The following is a 25,003-nucleotide window of genomic DNA, read 5'->3' as shown; positions in this document are numbered from 1 at the left end:
AATAAAAAATATTCCATAAATTTAAAAGATGATTTCAAAACAGAATGGATGAAAACCCCACTCATTCTTCTTCTGCTTTTCAGGTTACTGCAGCATGCAATTTCCCATATAAACTACTTCAAAGCCAAGCAAACTGCAACCATCAGCAGCCACTGCAGTCTTTCACAAATCTTAGATACATCTAGCACTGCTGGAATAAGTGCTAGAGAACTTAATGGTTGTTCTTTTTAAACTCTTGTCTTACAGGATTTACAGCAGTATATATATGTATATATTTAATATTTATTATTGTATAATATTATTGTATTATTGTATATTAGTACTGTATAATATTATTGTATAATATTTAATATTTGCTTTCCCAAATGTAACAGCACTATGTTCTCCTCTAATTCAAGAATGAGAAGCAGTCTCTGTTCACCACACTCAATCTAACTCAAAGGTTTCACAACCACATTCCCACTGCCAAAACATTTCCTCATGAGCAGGCCCTGATTACTTCATTAAAGAATTTTATTTCTTTTCTTTAAAAAAAAATCAAAAATAAAAAATTGATCTCAGAATTTTCACTAAATCTCTTAAACTGTTTAGGAGATTGAATTATAAATATGTTTTTCAAATGTATTTCTTCCAGCTCTAGCATACAGCAGAAGGTATCTGCACATATCCATTTAGAATTCAGATAAGTAATTTCAAAAAATTCACTGCCATTCTAATAAAGCAACAATTAGCTCAGATTTTGTTATGGACAATAACATACATCATAAAGTTTGCATCTGTACAAGTTTTAGATGGCAATGTCTGCTAACAGCCCTAGAAATGAAACAAAACAACAAAGAGAATTTGACAGTGCAGTAACTGTAACATGGAATTTTGTGCATACCTGCATACCTGAATGCTACATGGCTCCTAACTATGCAGAGTTTACACAGCATAAGATTATTTTTCCCTGAGCTTATAGCTACAATTACACTATTTTAAATGCACATATTCATTAATAGATCTACTACCAGCAAAACTGTACTGGGAGAAAGCAATTTAACTTCTTGCTTTTCCAGTTGTCAAAAAGCATCCACAAAACATAAGCACTGCGACAAAGTATTTGAATTCCAGTTCCAATGTCCAGGTTTTATCCATAGCTCAAATCACTATAATATGATCCCAAACACAGGAAAACTGACAAGAAGTACAGCTCCATCTTTCATTTAATCCTCTTCAGCAAGGCGCATCTTAAGAACCTTTAGAATATCCTTCTATACTGTGCATATTTTTCAGCTGAATTCTAGAACTGTTCAACTGAGTTTGATTTTTTTGGTTGGTTGTTTTTTTCTTTTTTTTCTTAACGAGATGATAACACTTAACTTGCTTTCACGACAATACAAAAAAAAAAAAAAAAAATTGCCTACTTGCCTCATGATAACCTACTGCCATTTCCACCACTCAAGGAATGCACTTACACTTATTTGTTCTTCATGTCAGCCTCAGTGATACTGCATTTCTTCACTATGTAGACGATAAGCATTAAAACAGATATACGAAGAGGCAGATCACTTACAAGCACATTTTAAAATGTTTGGTTTCTGATAGAGTTTTAAGTTCTTGATTTTGCCTTATCTGATTTATCTAGAGGCTGCAGTCTCTAGGTGCTCAAAAGTTAAAAATAAATAAATAAATAAAAGGAAAGAGAAAAAAAAGAGTAAGAAGTCTACTATCCTTTTAAAGAGTGTAGCCTGTGGGGAAAAAAAAAAAACTGTACTTCACTCTAGCTTTCACAGATCTTCAGCTTAAGTTGTAAATGTCTTAAAAGAAAAACACAATAAAATCTGAGACTGAAATGTAGAACTTGCAGGTCAGTTAAATACTTAAATTTCAAAGCATGGTAGAGAAAAAGACAAAGATTAATACAAGTTCTCTCTAAATATTGTGAGAATTCAACAGCTTTTTATTCTCTGAAGACATGTTAAAATACCATATTATCACAATTAGCAAACAGTAGCTATGTCCTCAAATGATTTCAACAGAAAACAAGATTTCAAGGAAGGAACAAAAGACAGATAACTAATCAAATGCTAGGCTGTGAATGGTCAGTAACTAGTTTTGATCAGAAGTATTTTTGAGAAGTATCTCCTCATGAAGGGTCTATGTTAGCACTACACAGAGAATGATCAACATGTTTCCTTTCAGTTCACTTCAGCTAAATTATCTAAATTCAACTTCTAGCCTTGTTCTTTCCTATGAAAGAAACTTACTACAGTTGATAGAAAAGGCCTTAATGACTTTTTGTCATGCATTTGGTACCTTTAGACTTCTGTTGAAAAATCTTGAGGAGACATAACAGGATGTATTATACTAGTATGAGTCTCAGAGCAACAGAATAACAAAATGTCTCAATCACTACTCTTCTACTGTTGAATTTTTATCATAGAATCACACTAGCAGCTCATCCTAAGCTGTCTGCTCCCTGAGGTCTCCAAACCCATTTCAGAGTTGTTAGTCATACCATAACCTCATGTTCCTTCTTGCCGCATCCTCTATTTAGCTTTGATTTATATTGCGTGTATTGTGTGCAAATGGACCTACTTTACCAAAGAAAGTGAATGATTGTTTGTACCTCTAGTTAACTACTCCTTTATCAGTTTTTGTACCATATATGTAATTTGGAAGAATAACTTTGGAACAGTGTCAAGCGTTTCCTATGATTTTCCTGAGCTTCCTTATTCAGTGTCTGTTTACTAATGATTAACAACTGCTTAGCAAAAGAACTTGTCTGCTGAAGACATCCACAGCCTTTTTCAGTGCTCATACAAGGGGACTTTGTATTTTCAGTAGCCTCTTTAGAAATAAAATACACACAGTACAATTATTGTCTTAGAGTCACTGCACAGTATAAAAGTAAGAATCATAGCTACTACTTATTTTACTGAGGCTTAAATCCTTAGATATTTCTTAGGAAATATTTAAAAGCAATTTTCCTGTAAAATATGGAAAAATGATAAATTACCTAAAAAAAAATCTACAATAATATCCCTTGCACACAGAACTCCTCAACTCATTTCTTCACTTTTACATGAGTCTCTGCAATTTTATTTCCCAAGTAAACTAACAACTACAGCTATTTCAAACCTGGTCCTTTTCTAGGGCACTCCAAGATGTCTGTTGCTGTTTAAGAAATAAAATGGGATAAACGCTTACCACCAATCACATTTTCATTCTGTAATCCCTTAGTATGTTAGCAGACTTGTCTTTTGTTTGAGACTGACTACAGTTTGGATGGCTTCAGACTTCAAAAAGGACAAATACATATCCACTATACACTGACAGAACCATAGCAAGTTTTCAAGACTTCCCTAACATCCTAAGTATTTAATGTTAATAATTTACTTGAACGAGCTAGAAATCAGTTCAAACAATTCTTCTTGCTCTCTTGAACACTTTTAAATTATCATTCTCCCCAAGTAACTTGTGTCCATCTATGTAATATCTTCCTTAGTAACTAATGGATTGTCTTTGTGACATACAAATATTTTTGCTTTTCAGATTCAGAAGAAAAACACTAATGGAACATTTTGGCCTTTTCTGAAGTAATGGGAACAATTTTTTCATCATTTGGTACTAGAAATACATTAAGTGTCACAAGGCTACATTTAGAAAAAAGAAAAAAAAAAATGCTTCCCTGCTCTAATTCCTACCAGTTGCATATTTATCCCTTTTATTACTCTTCTTCTGATTTATTTTTATAACTTCAACTTTTTTCACTTATTCTTTTGTATTTTCAAACTCCCACTTAAGCAAGAAAAGTGTTACTTCTGTTTTCTTAACTATAAAGCAGACTTTTAACCATATAGATGCTCCAGAACAGTCATATAGATAGATGCATTTAATTCAGAGAACTGTATTGTCATTACTACCTCTTCTGAAAGCAACATGAGGAACAAAGTGAATGAACAGCCTCTGTATCTGCATTTTAAAAATCCACTGTTATCTGCACATACCAAATGTATAGCTAAAAAAAAAATATGTTCAAAACTACTTTTTTGGTGATCAAAAATACCTTTTGTCCTGTTGTGTAGCATCATGAATTCAGTCTCCTAACTGTTGAAACATTTTAGTAGCTCACTTCATAGCTGCCATGTGAAGAAGCATACAAATTTCTTAACTTCTGGAGTAATAGGAGGACAGATATGAGGATACCTCTAAACTCAAACTCCCAGACAGCAGACAAGCATACAGCCAAAAGGCCACAGATGTATCCCACATGTGGTGCTGAAATGGTGGTACTGAAAAACATTGAAATTCTTTGTCTATAATACACTTGTGTGATTTACAGCTGTAATACGCATCAGCTCAGCATTTCAGTTTTATATTTTAAAGCTATAATAATTTTAAAGCTATATTAACAAATAGATATCTTTTTAAGAAAGGAATAAAAAAAAAAATCAAGATAAAGAAAACTGGAAAGTAAAGCTTTTGAAGAGGAGATGAGAATTATTTTTTTCCACTTATGTTTATTTGGAGCTGAATAGAAATTACTGCAAAAATGTAATCACATTTTTCTATTCCAAATTCAGACACTAATTTTACCACTTTTCTTCTTTTTTTTAAGTGAAAGAAATGGAGACTTTCTATTCTGCTCAGAATAAAGTCTCCATGTAAGACGCTGTATGTGAATGAAGTACTGTTGCACCTTTATCACTAAAACTATCTACAGACAGCGCCAAGAAATAATACTGTCAAATTGAACATCACTAGTCTGGGGGAGTGGAGAGGAAAAGGAGATGGAAATGTGCCTGGGCTGAGTCACTGTCAAGACACAGTAAAGAATTATTGCTGTACAAACCCCATGTTATTGAGACACATATTGGCTGACCTAACAGCTAGTTTTTAAAGCATAGAACAAATACGAGAACCAAGCTCTCCCTTCATACCCTGCACTTCCCTTTCCAAAAAAAGGACAACTAAACTTCTGAATTGCATTAGTTTTCAACTGATGAAGACTTCAAACACTGGAAGTGATGGGAATTTCGAAGTTTAATCTGAAAAGCTGCGCTTCAGAGGAGTTTGTTTCAGCAGGATCCAACTATCACCCAAGCAATGAGTACTATTTCCGAAACCTAAACTCAAGTGAATTTTGACAAGCAACTAAATTAAAAGTTCCAAGGACAATTTCTTGACCGCTCTACTACTGACTCACCTCACCACGCTTTCCCATTTATGTGAGGTTTCTCATGTAAAGTTTGGAATAAGCTTGTAAGTAGAAAAACACACAGATTTATTAAAGAATATGTTTACAAAGCTTTCATAAAGATTAGAAGACAAATGCAGCTATTTTGGTTTAAAAAATCACTATGTAGGGAATTAGGAGATACTGACTTCAGCAAAAAATTCATCGTTCTTCTAGTGTTATCACAGCAGAACTTTCAGTAAAAAGATTGCATTCACAGATGAAAATATCCAAACCAATATGGCTACAAAGTAATAGCACTACTTTTACACTAACATGTATTAAGCATTCATTTCTTTGCCAGTAAACGTCGCCGTCTGTAGTAACGGTAACACTGAAATAAACTAAGTGAATAGCACCAGGTGACTTCTATGACTGCTATGAAACAATGAGTTCAACTGTTTATCTACCAAACGTTCTAAAATTACTTTCCATGCCCATGGGAAAGAACTGATGGAAACTCAAGATGTTGCCTATCTTCTATAGGTGTCAAGTTGATAAGGAATGGAAAATTTAGGACCTGTAAAACAGCTGTGCATCCACTCTGACCAAAAGATAATCCTTGAAAACAAACACTAAGGAAACTAGATCCTATCTCTTAAACAACTATCCTTAGGCTATGGCTATGAATACTTTTCTTCACTGAAGAGAGCAGCTGGGATCTGTAACAGAACCATCTCCTAACCTAAATGCTTGAACTGAGTGGAAACCAAGAGCTCATTTATTACAGACAGCACTTGGGAAAGTCTTAGTTTTTTTTAAGAAAGCGGTATGGACTTGCCAACATCTTAGTTACAACTGCAGATTTAACCAGTGTAATCATATAGCAAAATTTCTGGGTTTTTAAGATCAGGCTTATAAGGAGGAGGGGAGGAGAAGAATGGCCACCATATTAACATTTCAATGACATGGAGAGGACTACTTGGAAGGAATTCTTTCTTTATTTTGAGGAAAAGTTTGTGTTGAAGGAAAATCATGTGGAGAATTCTCTTAAGCTATAACCTCCATCCGAAGTATCTGATCAGCCAAGAACATAGCTGGTATCTCTACTGATGAAACAGTTTTGTTTAGGCACTGGTTTTGTCTGATATGCAAAACAGATACTAAAATTTTAATGTTCACAGATGAATTATTCCTCTAAGGCAGGGGTATTCTTACAGCAAGAAGAAAGAGAATAACTTGGAACATACAGTGCATCTTGGAATACTATCACAGAATGGTTTAGGCTAGAAAGATATTCTGGAGATCATCTTGATTAACTTCATCGGCTCAAGCAGTGTGACCTTCAGCCAGTTGTCCACAATCATGTGCAGATGGCTTTGGAATGTCTCTAAGGAGAGTAACTCCATAATCTCTCAAGGCAACCCTATTATTATCAAGTGCTTAATCTTTCTTCATTTATACACTCTTCCACCAGTATTTGAAGCTGCTCAGTTACACAGTGGGGTTATAAATTAAATAAAAGATTTTATAATCCCGGGTAACTCTATAAAACATACATTCCCTTAGCTACATCTGCTTTAGGGATAGTTTCACAAGGTTTTGTTTATGTTTAAGTCAAAGAAAAGGTGAAGTAATGTAATTTGGTTATAAGACTGCTTGTTAAAGCTAGCAGTCACTCAGGAGATAGATGAAATCATTTATATTTTTAAAATCAATGCATATTACTATCATTCTTGAATATGTCTAGGCAGAGCTCAATAAAGCCTGGTGTATTTCAGCTTTCCACCACATATAAATGGCTCTTTAAAGGAAAGATAAAGAAGACAACTTTCTCTTACTATACATTTTCTCATTAAAGATATTGAAAACAATATCATCAGAGCAATGAAATGTTAACACTTCTATGCCTTAATGCCTTACTTATGGAGAAACCCACACAAATATTTATCTAACATATACTAATAAATTCTTTACCATATGAAAATACATTTCATTCTGAAGTCATGGCACAGATTAAACTTATAGCTCTATGGAAAAGGCTGAATATTGTGAAACTAGTGTTATTGTCCAAAACTGCACGGACCAGAAATCTATAAGTTTCCTGATTTTTTCTTTCATTTTTTTTTGTTGTTGTTTTGTTTGGTTTTTGTTTTTTGTTTTCTTTTCTTTTCTTTTTTTTTTTTTAAATCAAAAGTAGTTGAACCAAATCATTTTTTCAGGATGCAATGCATGAACTAATGCATGAACTACATACTTTTAAATTTCTGGTAATTTCTTCCATATTGTTAGGTTAGCAACCTTCATTTTAGGAAGGAATACTCTAATCAAAAGAGCAGTTACTCTTCCAGTCTTACATATTAACATATGGGCTAAGCTCCTTCCTGTTATGGTTTTGAAAAGAGTCCATTGGAAAAAAACAAACGAACACGACCCAGGAGAAATCCAATGCATCTCAAAAAAAAAAAAATTGAGAATTTAACTGTGGATTCAAGCCTCAGCTTATTCTGAAGAAATGCAGATCTTTGAAATCTTTGCAGCGTAGGACTGACGTGGGGTATCACAAAAATTCTGGCAGATGATTAAACTTGCCCTTGCCTTTTTGTACAAGGTACCACTATGGGAATGGGGAAATTCAATTTCTTAAAGGAAAAAAAATAAGAAAAAGAAAAAGAAAAAGAAAAAAAATACAGCATAGAGACCAGGACTAAGACTGGTTATGCACAGTGCCAAATTGTCACTGAACCTTGCATGCATAGTTACCAACTTGAGACACTCACATGCCATGAAATGCAAGCCTTTTTTTTTTTTTTCTTTTTTTTTTTTTAAACAGTAACAGAGTTGAACAATAACTAAATAATAAAACCATGCAATGGCCTGGGTTGAAAAGGACCACAATGATTATCTACTTTCAACCCCCCTACTATATGCAGGGTCACCAACCTCCAGACCAGGCTGCCCAGAGCCACATCCCCGGCCTTGAATGCCTCCAGGGATGGGGCACCCACAGCCTCCTTGGGCAACCTGTTCCAGTGCTTCACCACCCTGAGTGAAAAGCTTCCTCCTAATATCTAACCTGCACCTCCCCTGTCTCCGTTTAAAGCCATTTCCCCTTGTTCTATCACTGTCTACCCTAATATATAATTTAAATATACACTATATATATACACCATAAAAATACCTAAAGATCCCTTATCAACAAGTAACTGATAACCATTTCATTGCATTTGCATTTTCACCAAATTCTGAGCTCAAAAACTAGTACATCAGCTGTACTAATTGTAAACAAAAGAATAGCAATGTAAGTATCTTCTGTAAACATCTGAATTAGCAGTGCTATCAAGCATAGAATCTCCATGCACTTAAACATGATGGAATCATGAAATCTTAAGTCTCCCTACCAGTTAATCTCCATTCATGCAATGAATGAAACTGAAAAGTTCAAAAATGCATCCAGAATTTTCCTAAGCAAACAGACAGGCCTGTCACTGAGTAACTTTCATGCTTCTCTTTCAACCCAGAAATGTAAAAGGTTCTGAGAAAGCAGTACAAGAATCTGAATATTCATTTGGTGTGATCCATGCTGAGTTGAATATGTTGCTATAGGATTTTAAACCTTAAAAATCAATCAGAAAAAGAAAAAGCCACACAAAATTTCTTAAAAAAAAAAAAAAAAAAAGTTTCCACTGAGATAAAAAGAGCTAGGGCTATTTTGCCAACCAAATCTGGCAATACTGGAATTAGCTGGTGTATATATATTCTGGTAGTTTTATAGAGCACTACCAGAAAAACTGGAAAACAAAGCAAAACAAACAAACCTTTCCATCTACCCACCATCTACCTACAGACAATTTCAAAGATTAAAAAAAAAAAAAAAAAAAAAAAAAAGAGAGAGAGAAAAAAAAAAAGGACCAACTTGTTAACATAAGTGGTAGCATTAAAGCAGAATGCACTTACTTGGAATAAAAATTAGTAAAATCTAATGGAGACAGTAAGCACTGTAACTGTGGGAAACATACATGCAGTTATATCATTCAACAAAGATCAATTTTACAAGTGTGACTGAACACATCTTCCTACTTCCTGAAATTTACTTGAGAATATACGGACAATACTATGTGGCACACTTCATTTTCTGCCTCTTACCAATAGAGAAATGTGTTTGCGCTCTCTGCATGTCCTTTTAGTATCAACTACATAATGTTAGAAAAGCATTAACGCAAGAAATGGCCAAAAAACATGTGTATATGAAGAAAATAGTACAACAAATATGAAATGATTTTGTGGATATCTTTCTTTAGACAGACATGGAAAAAAATATATTGCCTAACAAATAAAAGATACCAGGCAATTCCTATAGGCAATTATATATATTATTCTCAGGTGCTATTCTTCATCCTTTTCTATTACTCTGAAGCTCTTTAAGGATTTGGACACTAACTGATATATGAAAAAGTAAAAGAAAACATGGTCCAGAGACACAGGACCCTGAGTGAAACATGATACGGTTATGCCATCTGAAAAATGCATGTGTAATTCTAATTTTGGCATCCTACTGATTATGTATACTGCTCTTTCTAGTCCTTTCTTGATTAAAGACCATTGTTCAGAAAGGGAAGCACATGCATTTCCAGATGGCATAAATATGCTGCAATGACTGAACATTTCACGAACATACGCAGAACTGACAGCACACCAGAAAGAAAACACTGCATTCGTATAATATAAGTAGACTAACAAACTTGCAATAAACCATGCAGCTCAATTAAGATGGTCTAAACCTGAAGATACACCAACTTCTAACTTAACAACAGTTAGTAAAAAAGATAGAAAATAAACTGCAGTAGTAGATAGATTTTAAGATATCAGCTTATTCAACAAAGGTCAAACAAAACCAAGGAGTTTTTTTTCCTATTTCTGATCAAATGTTTTAAACCATTAGTTCACACAAGGTTAGCTTTAAAATATTTGCTTTCTGTTCAGCTTGATATTTTACTTTTCCTGTATATCTTAAATCTTGTTGATATTATTATTTACACTCAAATTCAGCTCCTCTCTCAAAGTTGATGACTCTCAGTCCTATTTATATTTCAAGACCTTTTACCTCCTTCAGCCCATTGCCTTAAAGCCCCGTCCTCTGCTCAGCTTGGCTAAATCCTACACTTACTTACTCTTCCCCTTTCAGATGTTGCTTTTTATTGTTTAGGGTTACCGATATCAGAATCATATTTGCTACTAAGGTCAGTAAAGCATGCAACGGTTTCAGCTCAAATCTCTCCCTTGACCTCAGTCTGATGTCACTGTTAATGGCAAGAACATCTTGCTAAGTATTTTCCTCCTCCAAAATGACAACTTTTTCCCTCCTAAAAAATTTAGAGCAAGCATAAATTTTTATCATTTTTCCTCTTGTGTCTGAATTTTCAGTGGAGGTAGACTCCACTTTTCCCTGTGCCGCAGTAGCTATAGGAATCCAGCGCCATGACCAAAAAAATGTAATGGTGGGAAAAATAAGAGTGTTTACCCCAATCTTTCACAAATCAAACATATTTCATTACTGCTAATGGCTTTAGTCTTACCTTGTGGAAAATATGATGCAATATGTTTATCTTCTGACATTCTAGTCACTAAGAGAAAGGATTTCAATCATTTCAAGAACTCCTGAGGACCACAGTCAAGAAGGAAAAGTAAATTAGCATTATGAATCAAATGTATTTGCCATATACACAGTGAAGACTTGACTAGGATTTCACTTGCAACAGCATGTATAAGGGCCTTGTTGACACTGTAGAGCCCAAACATTCTCACTGTTAAAATCATTATTATCCATTTCCAATGCCCCTGCACCAGTTTTGACTTGAAAAACAGCATTATTTAGCTGCTCTAATAGAGAGCTAACAAACAAACTCTGTCTATGCCACCTCTGCACACAATCTGTAAGAACTGTTTTTTAATTACAAATTTAAAACGACTTTAGCTTGAATAATTTGTACTCTTTAGTGCCCTCAATCATTAAATCGCTAGAGCACTGTCTTGTTAAATATACCTTTCTCTACTTTGAGGTATTTGAGATGAACATGAAGGACATTGATTTTCTAACCACAAATTATAAAGTGTGAGAGTTCAGGAGAAGCTCTTTAAATTCATGAAAACTGCTGAAGCTATTACAAGAAACACTGAATGCTTGTATAGAAAAAGCAGAGAGACAAACTTCATTTCTGATCAAGTAGTTTTGGAAGTGATTATGGAACAAGTTTAGTTTGAACACTTTGTTAATTCTCTCTCAAGACAAAGGACAGGTATATAAGCTTAATTTTTCAGAGAAAGGATTTTCTTTCCGCAACTATGTTGTTTTTATCTCTAGACTATGTCACTGTAAAAAGAATTTTAAAATGCAACTATGTCAGGCAGGTAATATGCACAACTTACCATGATCAACTGACTAGAACAAATACTTCTAGCTACTCTATGTCTAAATAACTTACTAAAATACATTTTTTACAAATACCTTGAAAAATAATTTCTTTCACAACCTCCAAGGACTCCTGGCAGCAGAACATCTTAATTAGTAACTTTACAGGTGTTTCAAACTAACACACAAATTTACCACCAGGCTGATTATTCCTTGGATCTGTTAAATGAGAGAATTCATTTTGGACTTTACAGCAAATAAAAATATATTTTTGCCTCCCATAACAAAGAACAAAACCGCCAGCATAAATTCTTAGAAGTATAATTGGTTTGCTGTATATTTTACTGCTGTAAAATGTATATTTTTGCAGTGCACAAAAATTAGAATAAATACTTCATATGTTAATGAGTTTCAAATAAAAAATGGACATGTGATGAGCACACTTCTGAAGTGCACAAATTTTTCCACACAATCAGCAAATTTGCTTAAGTAGTAATTTTTCTTACTGATTTGCAATGAGAGCCATTTCTGGCAATACAGCAATGGCTGTGCAGGCATCTCTACAATCTAGGCCAACTAGGGAAGAGAGTGACCAGAGAGAAAGACTGTTTATTTCTTCACAATTGTCAGCTTGTAGACTACTGTCATTACTAATACATGGTATTATCAACTCCATTCCTATATTGTTTGTGTGGAGAGAGTTGTTTGGAGAATAACAGATTAGCAAGAAGATTGACTTTGCAAAAATCTTCATGGTGTAAAAGACAACATTAATCAGGACGTCATTTCACTGGGCTCAGTGATTTACATAGACTCTATTGACATAAACTGCACATGACAATTTTTCAGTTTTGATTCTTAATATACATGTGCATTTATTTGAAATATGCCTTTAAAAATCTTTCAGTTTTCTATTCACTGTTAAGTACACTCCTGGTCACAATACCAATTCTGAGCTATGTTACAAACAACATTTAGTTACTGCTGAGAATGACTTAAAATTGTGTTATTTGATGTATGTCAGCATAAAATATAAATAACATGGACAAAAAGAAAAAAATCAAGGTGGTGAATGGCTGATTTAAAGCATTAGTTTCTCAAAGTAGGTAGCAAGATTATACTTGCAATTCCTTTATAGATCGGAAAGACAAAATGATAGGAACTTCTATTTTTCAATTCGTAGCCAAGAAATTTAAATATACATATATATATATATATAAAATATTATTATAGTATATATATATAATATACATATCTATATTATATGTATAGATATATTATATATATTATATATATCTATATTATATCTATAGATATATAATATATATAATATAGATAGATACTTAATGTATCAGTTGCCTCTCTAGGCTACTTTAAAGGCCAAGATAAGCTCACAACTTTTCTCTAGCTGTCTTTCAGATTTCCAAGTCTACTTCTTTTGTTTTTTACTGATAGTGATTTTGTTCAGGGAAGAGGAAAGTAGAGGTTTATGCTACAGTGAAAGAATACAGTCAGCACTGTTCCAACTAAACAGTAAAATCAATATATGTACTGTTTCCTGGATGGACTAGCTGAATACAGGCTAACAAGTTTTTTTGTTTGTCCTAATTAGACTTGGACGGTTCTAAACAAAGCTGCAAAGTAACATGAGTTCAGTTTGAAGTCATTAAAATATATTTTCTATTGTCCTGTGAGCTGTACAGCAACAAAGCGCAAAGAGAACTTGCATGGAACTTTACAAGAAGTTGTAAATTTCAGGATATTATTTAGACTTCTGCATTAAATCAACCTACTTAAGTTAAAACTTTATCCCTATCTAAACTGCAAATGTTACACATCACCCAAAAATAATGACCATACTTCATTCACTATTGCTTAGTAATTAAATAAAATAGATTTAGAATAATCAAACAATAATTAACAATTTACATATATATATATATATATAAATACACTATATGTACAGACAAACCCCTCTTGTACCAGATTATACAAGATAACTTGTATCTGATTACGAAAACCATTGATAAAAAGCTTATATCAAATATATAGACCGCAGGTATGCAAAGCTAAAATGACAACTTTTTACAGCTCTGATTACAGTGTCTTGGATGTTATTTGAAGTAAATTCCACAACACCAATTCCTACGTTGGAAATACAGGTTATTATTGGAGGGCAGAGGACAGATGTTTGTAACTTTTCTTCACGTACTGATATCTTACTACATTTTTTTTTCCCCACCAGATTTTTGTTTCCTCCAAATGTTTATGTCTTGCTAAAAGATTCAGAACAGTAAAGCACTGTAATAATTCAGACAGAATGAGCAATAACAATCAACTGATTGTTTCCAAACTCCTTTCCAGTAGCAAGGACCCGCCACAAGTTAGCATGTGTTCCAAATGTGGTCCCAAAATAAATTCCTTCTTACAATTCTGAGAATTTAGAAGCATCTAATAAATACAATTATATGTTAAAGAAGATATCAAACCAGCACATCACTATGTCAAACCAGAATATCACAGAGAATATGTGGAAAGCTCAGTAATACATTCAAAGAAACATCAATTTCCATGAGCGGATTATAAGACTTGACAGCAGTACAGAAAATCACCACTAACAACAACAAACACCATCAAGTATCACAACTCTGCTTCAAAACACAACCCTACTACAGCATCTAAAAACACCATCCTAACTTTGGCAAAAGGAGCTATTTCTCTAACAAAATTAGGTAATTATTTATTCCTGCTCCGCTGCTCCCACTTGTGAAGAACACAATCCACAATAAAGTGTGATATCAGTCTTCTCTTCTTCAAGCTGAACAAACCATCCACTCATCATAGCTCTTTCCCCCTAGACAGTTACCATCTTTGTAGCCCTCCTTGGGATGCTCTCTAATAGTTTTATGCCCTTTTTGTCCTGCAAAACTGCACACCGTACTCAAGGTGACGCTGCACCACTGCAGTGTAGAACTCACCAATCATTTCCCTTGACTAGCTGGCAGTACCACACTTGATGCACCCCAAGATATGATTGGCCTCACAGGCTGCCTAGGCGCTCTGTTGACTAGTGTTCAACTTGCTGCCAAGCAAGACCGTAGGATCTCTTTCAGCTAGGTTGCTCTTCAGCAGAAATGCAGTGCTGGGAAGTGGGAGGAAATTATCAGCTTGGGTTTTAGTTCTGCACCCCAATAGAGATTTAGTGAGACCCCAACAGATTTCTAGTCTACCACCTTAACCACTTGGCCACAGCTACACCAATGTACAACCTACAAATATCAATTATGCCCTGGGAAAATGCGTATGCTTTGAATGATCAAAAACAAAAAGCATGGAGCTCAAAAGCAGTAAAGAAACGTTTCATATTACTAATGATATAATACCTGCAGAATAACAAGGATTTGTGTGCCAAAAACACAAAAAAGGAAACTAGCATCAGTTATGTTTTATATTAAGCAAAGCAATTCAAAATAAATCTTAGATGAAATATTAAATGCTACTTGCAGGAACCCTGAGATTTAAAAACCAACAAAACACAATGAGACAAATGCTCTTTTACAGAACAGGTTCTCACACAATGATTCCAACCCAGAATTCAAAGACCTAGAAATGTGTTCTTGAAATTGCACAAAATGTGTCTGGGAAACATGTTTCTGTAACAGAGCCACATTCAAAATTTGACAAACAATCTATCTTCCAAAGCACTGCTGAGTTATCTTATAGAACACTTCTAAATGAAAATCTGATTCACCTAAAATTTAACATATATATGAAATTTGGCTTAAAATTTCAAATCTCGAATTTAAAAAACATAGAATTTATCCCCACTGACAGAAAATTAAAAATAAAAAAAATTAAGTTATGTCACATGCTGTCTAGTAGTAGTTAGCATTCCCCAGAATTCTAAGTTTAGTTTACAGCACGTAAAGTAAGGCAGCAAAATTAGATTAGTGCTATTCTATCAGGAAGCAGCTGATCTTGATTTGTTTACTGGGCAATGAAATTAGGAACTTGTTTTCAGAGGTCAGAGCAATTTTTCTTTTTTTTTTTTTTTTTCGGTCAGAATTACTAATATACAGAGTCCCCATGACACAAATGAACAAGCAGAGATGCGTGTAAGTACGTGTACTAATGGAGAGGGAGAAAATTCTGTTTGTTTGTTTGTTTTCTTTGTATTCTTTTTTAACCGCAAGGTAATGTATTTCAAATGTATCTTACAATACCTGAAGAGTTCTTAAAGTTACACATCAGGTGAGATGGGGATAATCTTGTAGCTTTCAAGCCTGAGATTATGTAATAGCTACACCCATGTTTTGTTATGTACAGCACATAAACATACTAGTCCTAAACTGACCTTCTGAGAAACTAATTCAAGTGTATGCTCTTAAACCCTCAAGTATATAGATGTAAGTGATAGAGAAGAACCATTGCCCTTACACTGAGCTACTTTTAAATCATTCTGCCTCTCCCAATGGCTTTCCTCTCTCCTTTTTAATAGAGCAGTTAGCCGAATTGCTTCGGAAACAAATCTGAACTCTCGGTGACCTTTGTTATCCAAACAACATATCATTGATGGTTCGGAGCAAAGTAACTATTTAAACCTTGAATCAGGACAGTTTGGACAGCATGAGGAGCTTTGCCATTCTACTTTCCTCATTCAGTATACGTTAAATTTTGGTTATTCTGCACTTCTCTGAGTATTTTCAAGCTGTAGCAGACTCGTAATGAACTCATGGAACTGACCATAGAAAAGTAGCCACGGGAAACTGAAGAGACGAATAACTGCATCTTTTCCATCAGCCAATTACTAACAGCACTGTAGCTAAGATGGAGCTAACATCCTCCCTGTTTACAAGTTTACTTAAAAGGCAAGAAAATAAAAACAACTGAGCCTGTCGCATTACTGTAAGAAAGACGACTGCTAGCACTCAAATTATTGTTTATCAAAGGACATTTAATCAATTTAAATGCCAGTACAAAAAAATCTTGCCGGATTTCCATTATTTATTATATGTGGAGTGACTCGCTAAGGCACTTGGAAAGATTTACTTCCAACTGGTCACCTACTTAGATCAAGCTCTAAATCACTGACTCTGTGATGGTGTTTGTTTAGGTGGCAGCAGTTTAGCTGGCTGAGCCTCAATGGCCCCTTACTGAGATCTCTGTGTGTGTGGCCCTTTTCGCGCTGCAGCTGGCTCGACACACAAGCCCCACTGTATACAGAATCCATTGTTATTTTAATGTGACTCTTAACAGTCTGCTTTGCCCTCACCATCCTAAAAACAGTTCCTAAGGACAGTTCCTAAGAATGCCCTCCGGCAAAGCCACCTGTCATAAGGAAGATAAATCAGAGAACAGAACAAATTAGAAGTTTTAAATTTGCAACATTTTATGCTCAGTTACACCAGGCTGAGATGCAGCTAGAAGCAGTATTCCTACAACTCTTTTTCTTTTACCACTCAAAAAAGCTAAGCATGAACATGCTAACATCCCTATGGATTTTATTTACGTTAAATTGTGATTCTTAATCTGTATAAAATAAAATAACGTGGTACAATAATACTACAAAATATACTATACAGATCTTTCCTCTCAATCAGATATAAATTCTTTATGACCTCTGGAAGTTTACATCCATTCAAAACAAAAAAATCATGACCTAAGTAGATCCACTTGTGATGCTAATCTTCACAATGCTTAATATATAAAAATGCAAAATATATAACACCTTTATGAGGATTTGATAATGTAGTTTTGGTTTCACTCAACCAGAAAGGTAGTGGAATGATTGAAATCATGTGCTTTCAAGCATCTAGTTTTGATGATGAAAAATCAGTTCATGGGAGGAACCTACCCGTTTATTAACAAAACAACAGGTGAACTGGATCATAAGCAGCAGAATGACACTGCAGATGCTGTCTATGAGTCCCCAGATACTTAATGCTGACTGGAAGAGTAAAAAAAAAATGGTCACAAGAATTTTACATCTGGACACAGGTTGCCTTCTTATACCCTAAACTGCTGCATGTCTCCTCGGCCTTCAAAACAGGGGTTTGAAAAACAAGGGTAATTCCATCCTTGTGGATCCAGCATTACAGAAGGAGAAGTAATTTGTAGACAACTCTGAACTTATTTATTTCCATAAACAAATAAAGAATAATCACTTTTCTCTATCAGCTGGGAAAGGAAAGCCATAACAATCCTTATGGGCTTATTTGTAAGTTTTCCTCAGTGAAACATTTAAACTTTTACAACCTTTATTGTTATAGTGGAGAATCAGTCATACCACTGTCAAACTTTCCATCCAGACAACAGAAGGCACAACAAGATTTGAACAAACAAACTGTGGCACTTGAAGGAGGATGATAAACCTCTCTTCATGAGGCAACTTGCAGAAACTATGTTCTCTATCCTCTTGGTCTTCAGCATTCACGCACATGTGCATGTGATGGCATGGACATGATGTAAATATTACTTCTACAGTAAAGAAGTTCATCACATCACAGGCTGGCAGAGTTCATGCATATAATAGCCTGGGCAAGCAAGCAGAGATTCACAGGTTTTAGGGGTGGAAAATACCTATTAGGTCATCTAATACATTATACTGCCAATATAGCATAATTTCTTACAGTGCATTTTTCCATTTCTTTGACCAATCCAGCCTTAAGCACCTGATGCAATGGGGCTGCTACCACTTCCTCAGGCCAATGCTTTAACAATTAAACAAATTTTAACATTAGAAAGTATTTCCTAATAATATGCCTACATTTTTCCTTCGCTTAACGTCACTTCATTATTCTTCTTTGCACTCCTGTAGACCACCCAATGTAGCTTTGGCACTTTCATTTGAGTGAGGTAGATCCTTCACAAACTGCTACCAAAAGTGTTAAAAGTAATTTCAGAATGGTAGTTTACTGCACTTACGGGAAGTAAATTTCAGTAGCTAGCACATTTTATCAAGTGACTATTACCAGTCACTAGGCAAAAGTCATCAACAGATAGCATTATCAGAAGACTGGAAAACAGATTCGCAAACACAAGTAAGAACAAACAAAACAACATCAGAAGAACAGAGTAGTGTTCTATTAAAGCCCTATTTTGCTGGACACTATTAAAGTCCTGAGAATAGCTGTGTGTGCTTGCATGTATGTATACGCACACACACATACCATATGTTTAAATATAACTACCAAACTGAAAAAGGAAATCATCAGGATAAAAAACAAGGAATATTGTTGGCATAACTAACTTTATAACAACCAATCATTAAATTTCTGTTCCACAACACTTTTGAAAAGCTTTTTTAGCCTTTATGTTTTAAACACTAAGTTCCAAATTGAACTAATAAACTACAGAAGATTTACCACCTGCCATATGAAAACTTTTGTTTTTATAACAGATTTTGAGTGTTTATAGTACTACACACAGTAAGCTAATTGTATACAAAATATATTCCACATACGCAGATACCCACAAAAAGAAAATAGGGAACAATAAATACACAAAGATGGTATACAAAGCTGTAGCAATATGCCTTTACCACATGGTTATCGTATGTAAAAAGACAGTCCTATTTTATTGCTATTTTCTGCTTTCTCAGACACTTTTTGCCAACTGAAGTAACAAAAAACAGCAAACACCATGTTATTTTTAGCTACTGTGAACAATAAATGCATTAAAATATTTATTTCAATTATTTCTTTATCTAAATATGAGTTTTCTTAACAAGGGAACAGAAAAAGATGCGACTTGTCTTGCAAACTGCAATGTTACCGCCATACAACTTGCCTTTATAAACTTCCTAAACTGTTGCTTGTCTCCTTGGCCTTCACCATAAATTATTTAAGTTGCTTTTAACGTGCCCATTGCAATTGGATTATACATGTTACAGATTCAGCCAGCTATTATTTGTACAATGAAGGATATATACAAGGGATGCTCTGAAAGTAATGCTTCCTGCTTTATTATGTTGGCTCACTACATCAGAGGCAGATGTTGGTATGAAAGTAGAGGCTAAACATTCCCAACAGTATTCTGTCACATGTTGTTGCCATGTGACAGATGGCAGCAGAGGGGCAATATAACAGAATGCTGTCTGACACAGAAGTGCAGATGACATAAAGGTGTGTCCCTGAATTTCTCTATGAGGAAAAAAAAACCAACAAAACCATACCTACTGACATTCATCAACACTTGCTGAACATTTAAGGAGACCAGAGAACGGATGTCAGTACAGTGGCACAGTGAGGCAGTGGGTGATGTGTTTCAGCAGCGGTGACTAGTAGGTCACCTCCACTACTGCAGATTTTTTTATGAGAATGGCATACGAGCTCTTGTTCATTGCTAGCAAAAATGCATAGCTAATGGTGGTGACTATGTCAAAAAATAATGTTTTGTTCTAGCCTAGAATTTCCACTAATAAATAGTTTTATTGTGGTCTTTCTATCTGTTGCAGTTACCACAAATATACCATTCCTATGTAAGGCACCAGGCCATAACTCAACTGAACCTAAGGTATATTCAGAACAGAAAAGATAAATGATTTTTAATAAATGATTTTTATTTTTTTTTCCCCAAAGGAAATCCATATTTAATTTTTGATAGGAATTAGAGGCTTATCCACATGGAGCACTGTGGCAAAGCACTTCATTGGAAACTACTGGCAAAGGTGGGCATAGGTTACTGTGCCTAATCAATATCATGCTGTTGGTAAGTTTCATGAAAAATAACTAAGATAAATTTTGTGTATGAAGTATTCATGTGCATCTAACAAAAGGCATGTGGATTTTCCTGGTATATAAAAATAAGCATCTGTATATTCAGTAGGTAAAAAATAATAGCAATATTAGCTGCATGAGCTGATATCCCTTTTCTAGTTCACAAATTATGTCAATACGTTTCAGGTTTGTTTGTTTGTTTTAACTAAAAAGTGTTAAATATATTCATTAAGACTAAAAAAAAAAAAAGTTCAGTATTTCAAGATCCAATCAACTATGTCTTCATGCATACTTTCCCAGAATTTCTCCCTTTGCTATGTATCTATAACTATACTGCCTTAAGAATACTGATCTTCTAATTATTTCTGATAATTCAATAGACCATTCTCATAAAGGAGGTTGGTAATATGAGGTAAGAGAGAAGCAGAGAACTTAAGGTATGATGTGCACTGTCAAAATTGGAAATAACTGCTTCCTCTTCCCTCATGATCAAGTTTTTATGTAAGAATACAGAGACAAACAAATCTTTCTGCTGGACTGAAAAAGTACTGCATTTCTTTTGTTAGTTGTGCACTTCAATCAACACCTACACCATCCCCCACCAAAGAAGAAAATTGCTCTTCTGAACACTAGGAAGGTTTTAGTTTGTACATATAAACACATTTGCTGAAATAGGAAAAAGAATATACTCCTACTGACTAAACAAGTTACAGATACACATTTCTTTAGAAAAATAACTGCTGGTAAGAAAAAAACATGACTAAAATTCTGTGTTTAAGTTGCAGGAAGTCTCTTTAGGTTTTCTTAGTAGCAAAAAAACATTTAAGTGAATTTCAGCCCTCAGGATGTACAGAGCTCAAGATGATTATTTCCTTATCTGATGCCAAAAGATATACACCATGAATACTTTCCCAGAAACTTCAGAAAATGTTTGAAACATATTCTATTGTATACATGAAAATTATTTATATTTCTGACAAAGGCTCTGGCAATTTAATTGGTCACATTAGTATAATATATAGGGAAAAAAAAAGGTGTGTTTTCACCCAAGAAACACAAACTACTGTTTTGATGCCCAAGCTCAAAAGCACGTATAGCAATCAGGACACTTTATTTTCAATTACTTCGGCCAGATTATTTTCCCAAACTGACATAAAGATGCTTTCATGTGAATTAAGTTTCTCATAAGCCTTAATTGATGGAAACGTATTAGGTGGCCCACATATATGAAGATATTTTCCCTTAATAAAATATAGTATGTATTTCATCTGTCTGGTATTCAGAATATATTATGTGTGACACAGACAAGAAAAACAAGATTGCCAAAATTACTGGTCTTATTTTCTAAGTAAAATTTTGGTCCTAGCCTTGTAATACTGCTGCAATATAGTATGCAGTATACATACTTAAGCCTAGAGCTTTTGTGAACAGCAATAAGACTGGAGTGTGTACAAGAAGTGTCAAGAAAGCGATACAGAGCCCATAAGATCTTGCGTAAGTACCCAGAAGAAGTGATAATACACCTTGAAAGACCTAATCACCTAATTTTTGGGCACCTTAATCAAGAGCTCGAAATTTCCTAAACAGTACGAGGAAAACGTCTAGCCTATAACAAAGCACTTTTAAGAAGCCTAACTTCATGCCACTGAATCTCTCCTTCTCCACCTACTAAAATATAGTTAAGAATCTGAGCTTGGCTTCCGAAGCACTTAAGGGAGTTGCTACAGGTTAGTGAATGGCCCTTACTTTATAGCAAACTTATCCTCATCTCACCTAGAAGACACAACATACATGAAGTATATACGTATTCTCATTTCAGGTTTGTAACTGAACTCCATGATGCATTCTTAATTTCTTTCCAATTTAGAGAACAGAATACTCCCATCTTCAACAGAAGTATTCCAGATAAGGTAGCTCCTTCAGGGTTGGTTTCTTTGTTATATGTCAATTTCTTAAAAGTTTATACATGACAAAATTAGTCAAAGGAAGAGCAAGGTATGCCTCAATAGTCTGAAGCAGAAACCTTTTTTATTTAAAAAAAAAAAAAAAAAAGCCACAGACGGGAAAATCCTTAGATAATTTCCTTCTGGGAATGACTCTATTATGGATTTTTTTTCTTCAGGAATGAAAGATCTGCCCAAAGATACTGCTTTATCTGCAATCTTGTTTCTATTCTTTGCCCATAATTTTCTTCCCCATAATAGCACCAATAAACTGATTGAAGAACTGTGCCCTGAATGTGATTACACCCACAGTCCAGTCTGAAGAGCTACCTGTCCTAACAGTCAAGTGATTTCACTGATGTGGCTGAGAAGTCAGTAATCTCAACCATTATCACAGCACTGATGACACAGTTACAAAACTTGGCAACTGCACTGCATTTAATTTCAGAGAAAAAAGGGCAGGAGCAAGGAGGATTTCCTTAGATTAGCTTCCCAAGAAAAGTTTCAACACCAAATCATAATGTGAAACAACCAATGGTATGTGCAGATACAGACAATACTACTTTGTTCCTTGCTTTAAGAATCCTTTCCTTTGCAGCCAAAAAACGAAGTCACAATTTAATGCGGTTCTAAGCAGGAAACCACTTTATTGTTAGTTTTCAAAATGTTTAAAGTAATAGAAAAATGTATTTTAAAAATACATTTTCTCATTTGAAGGCAAATTTAGGATTTTTTTTTTTTTTTTTTTTTTTTTTTGATAAAGTATAAAGGAAAAGGGAAAAAAGAAACAAGAGGTAGAAAAGCACTAGAGGCCTGAATTTTAAGATATAAGGAAGCTAGGAGTAAAAACAAAACTGCAATGTATGGAGCACACACAATAAATTTAAATTAGAGAAGTAATACTCTTATTTTTACATTTAAGATAGATATATCAAAGAAATAGCTCTAGTTGATAGGTTTAGACAGGAAACTGCAAGTTTTTTTCTAATTTAAACCAAAGTGGAGCTCAACATGTTTATTCAATCTGAAATAAGTATAATAATTGTACTTCATTTCAAATAAATTAAAATATAGAAACATACCTATGTTTTATTTACCAATTACCAATCTCATAATTAACAGTCAAATTTAAACATTTAATCATACTTACAGATCCATCTTTCAAATTTCTTTCATAGGAGAAGTGACACTGTGCATTTTCTTCATCCACTGAAACAGTGAAGTTGTATTTACCAGCTGATTCTTCTCCAAGTATCAATGCTTTCTTCAGTTCTTCAACATATTTTTCTCTGTTCATTTCCATGTCAGCAGCCTCCCTAGAAATTTCAGCTTCAGAAACTATCACCAAAAAAAAGATAAATTAATATTCACGTGAACTAATACATATATTTATATATCCCTAAAGACACTCACATGTTCTATTAGTTTTTTCTGAATGTGTTAACCCCAGGCAGTAGACAGACAACTGTCACCTCACATATTTTTATTTTATTTCTTCCAAACTCATTACTTGTAATCTTACAACAAAGTAAACTCTCAATTTACAAATGAATATGAAGGTGAATCCATGTTGTACTGTTTAAATACATGACCCACTAAATGGGAGATGTATCCCCACTTTGTATTAGATCAACTGTACCATGAAAATTTTACTCCTCTCCTTTGAAGATAAAGAAGAGTTGAATTCAGAGCAAAACAAGCCAATAAAGATGTGCAATCCCTAAGAACCATGATGGGCCTTTCCCATCTGCTACCATATATATTTCTTTTTATATCTTCTTTCTTTTTTTATATCTATCTATCCTCAAACTGAAAAGCAGCTCACCAACTCTTGCCTTCTCTAACCCAGAAAAAAAAGAATGTCATTAATTTTACCACGAGCCCTCCTTTCTTTATAATTTTTTCCTTCCTTTATACGTTTTTCCTTCCTTTATAATTCATTCTTAAACCTGCATCCACAATACTTTTAGAGATCATATGTTAATTAGAAAAATGAACTCAATGAGTGCACTTTCTTTAGCAGATGTAAGCAAAGATTCTAAGTTATGGCAGTATTTCTATAATGTAGCGTGTGCTTTAATGGATAGTCCATTATAGAGAATTTTCAATTCTTTACTTGATTCATGCAGTGTTCCCTACACTTCCAACCAATGTCATTTATCTTAACTTATTCTTAGACTTCTCTAGCATTTGTCCAGTTTTTTTGAGAGAAAAATATGAAAAAGGAGATTAGTTTGTGACAGCCTGAAAAACAAAAACAACAAAGCAAAAACACATCCTTAACGCATCTACAAGTGACTTTAAAAATTGGCCTGTAGCAATATTTCTTCTTTATACAAATGCATCTGAATATAATTTCATTTTAAGACATAACCTGCACATACATTGAAGTTCTACTGATGGAAATAGAGCAGCATTTCAAGCCAAAATGAGCTTGTTTAAATTGCCTCATTTTTCTTCTATTTTCATCTAGACACAGTAGTTAATCTCATATTGCAAAGAAGGCAGCACTTATCAAACCTATCCATCATCTAAAAATACAGCAGGGGGCTAAACGTATAACTATTTGCTGGGAAGCCACATCCTCACACATTTCAGTATTTCTGAGAGACTGTCTAGTTCAATCCCCCTGCTCAAAGAATGGTCAGTTTCATAGGTTGTGCAGGACTATGTCCAGCTGCATTCTAAATATCTCCAAGGACTAAATCTCTGAGCAAGCTGTTCTGGTGTTTGGTCACTCCTATAATAATAATAATAATAATAATAATAATAA

At 34.2% G+C, this 25,003-nt stretch overlaps 1 protein-coding gene across 6 annotated transcripts in view; it reads right to left on the bottom strand.

The window, feature by feature from the left end:
* The window catches only part of XRCC4 (X-ray repair cross complementing 4), a 173,973-nt gene that overhangs the window by 123,300 nt on the left and 25,670 nt on the right, over positions 1-25,003 (bottom strand). For all 6 annotated transcript variants that reach the window (XR_006169607.1, XM_042823079.1, XM_042823081.1 and 3 more), the window contains exon 3: positions 23,381-23,568. Coding sequence is in view for 5 of the 6 variants with exons in the window: in XM_042823079.1 (XP_042679013.1) it covers positions 23,381-23,568 (188 nt within the window). In the remaining variant the exon portion in view is untranslated. The remainder of the gene's footprint in view (positions 1-23,380; positions 23,569-25,003) is intronic.

The sequence above is a fragment of the Centrocercus urophasianus genome, unplaced genomic scaffold (assembly GCF_019232065.1).
Source record: "Centrocercus urophasianus isolate 14NV4802_14NV808 unplaced genomic scaffold, USGS_Curo_1.0 seq_21, whole genome shotgun sequence".
Taxonomy (NCBI): Eukaryota; Metazoa; Chordata; class Aves; order Galliformes; family Phasianidae; genus Centrocercus; species Centrocercus urophasianus.
This window is presented reverse-complemented; position numbering and strand designations above follow the sequence as displayed.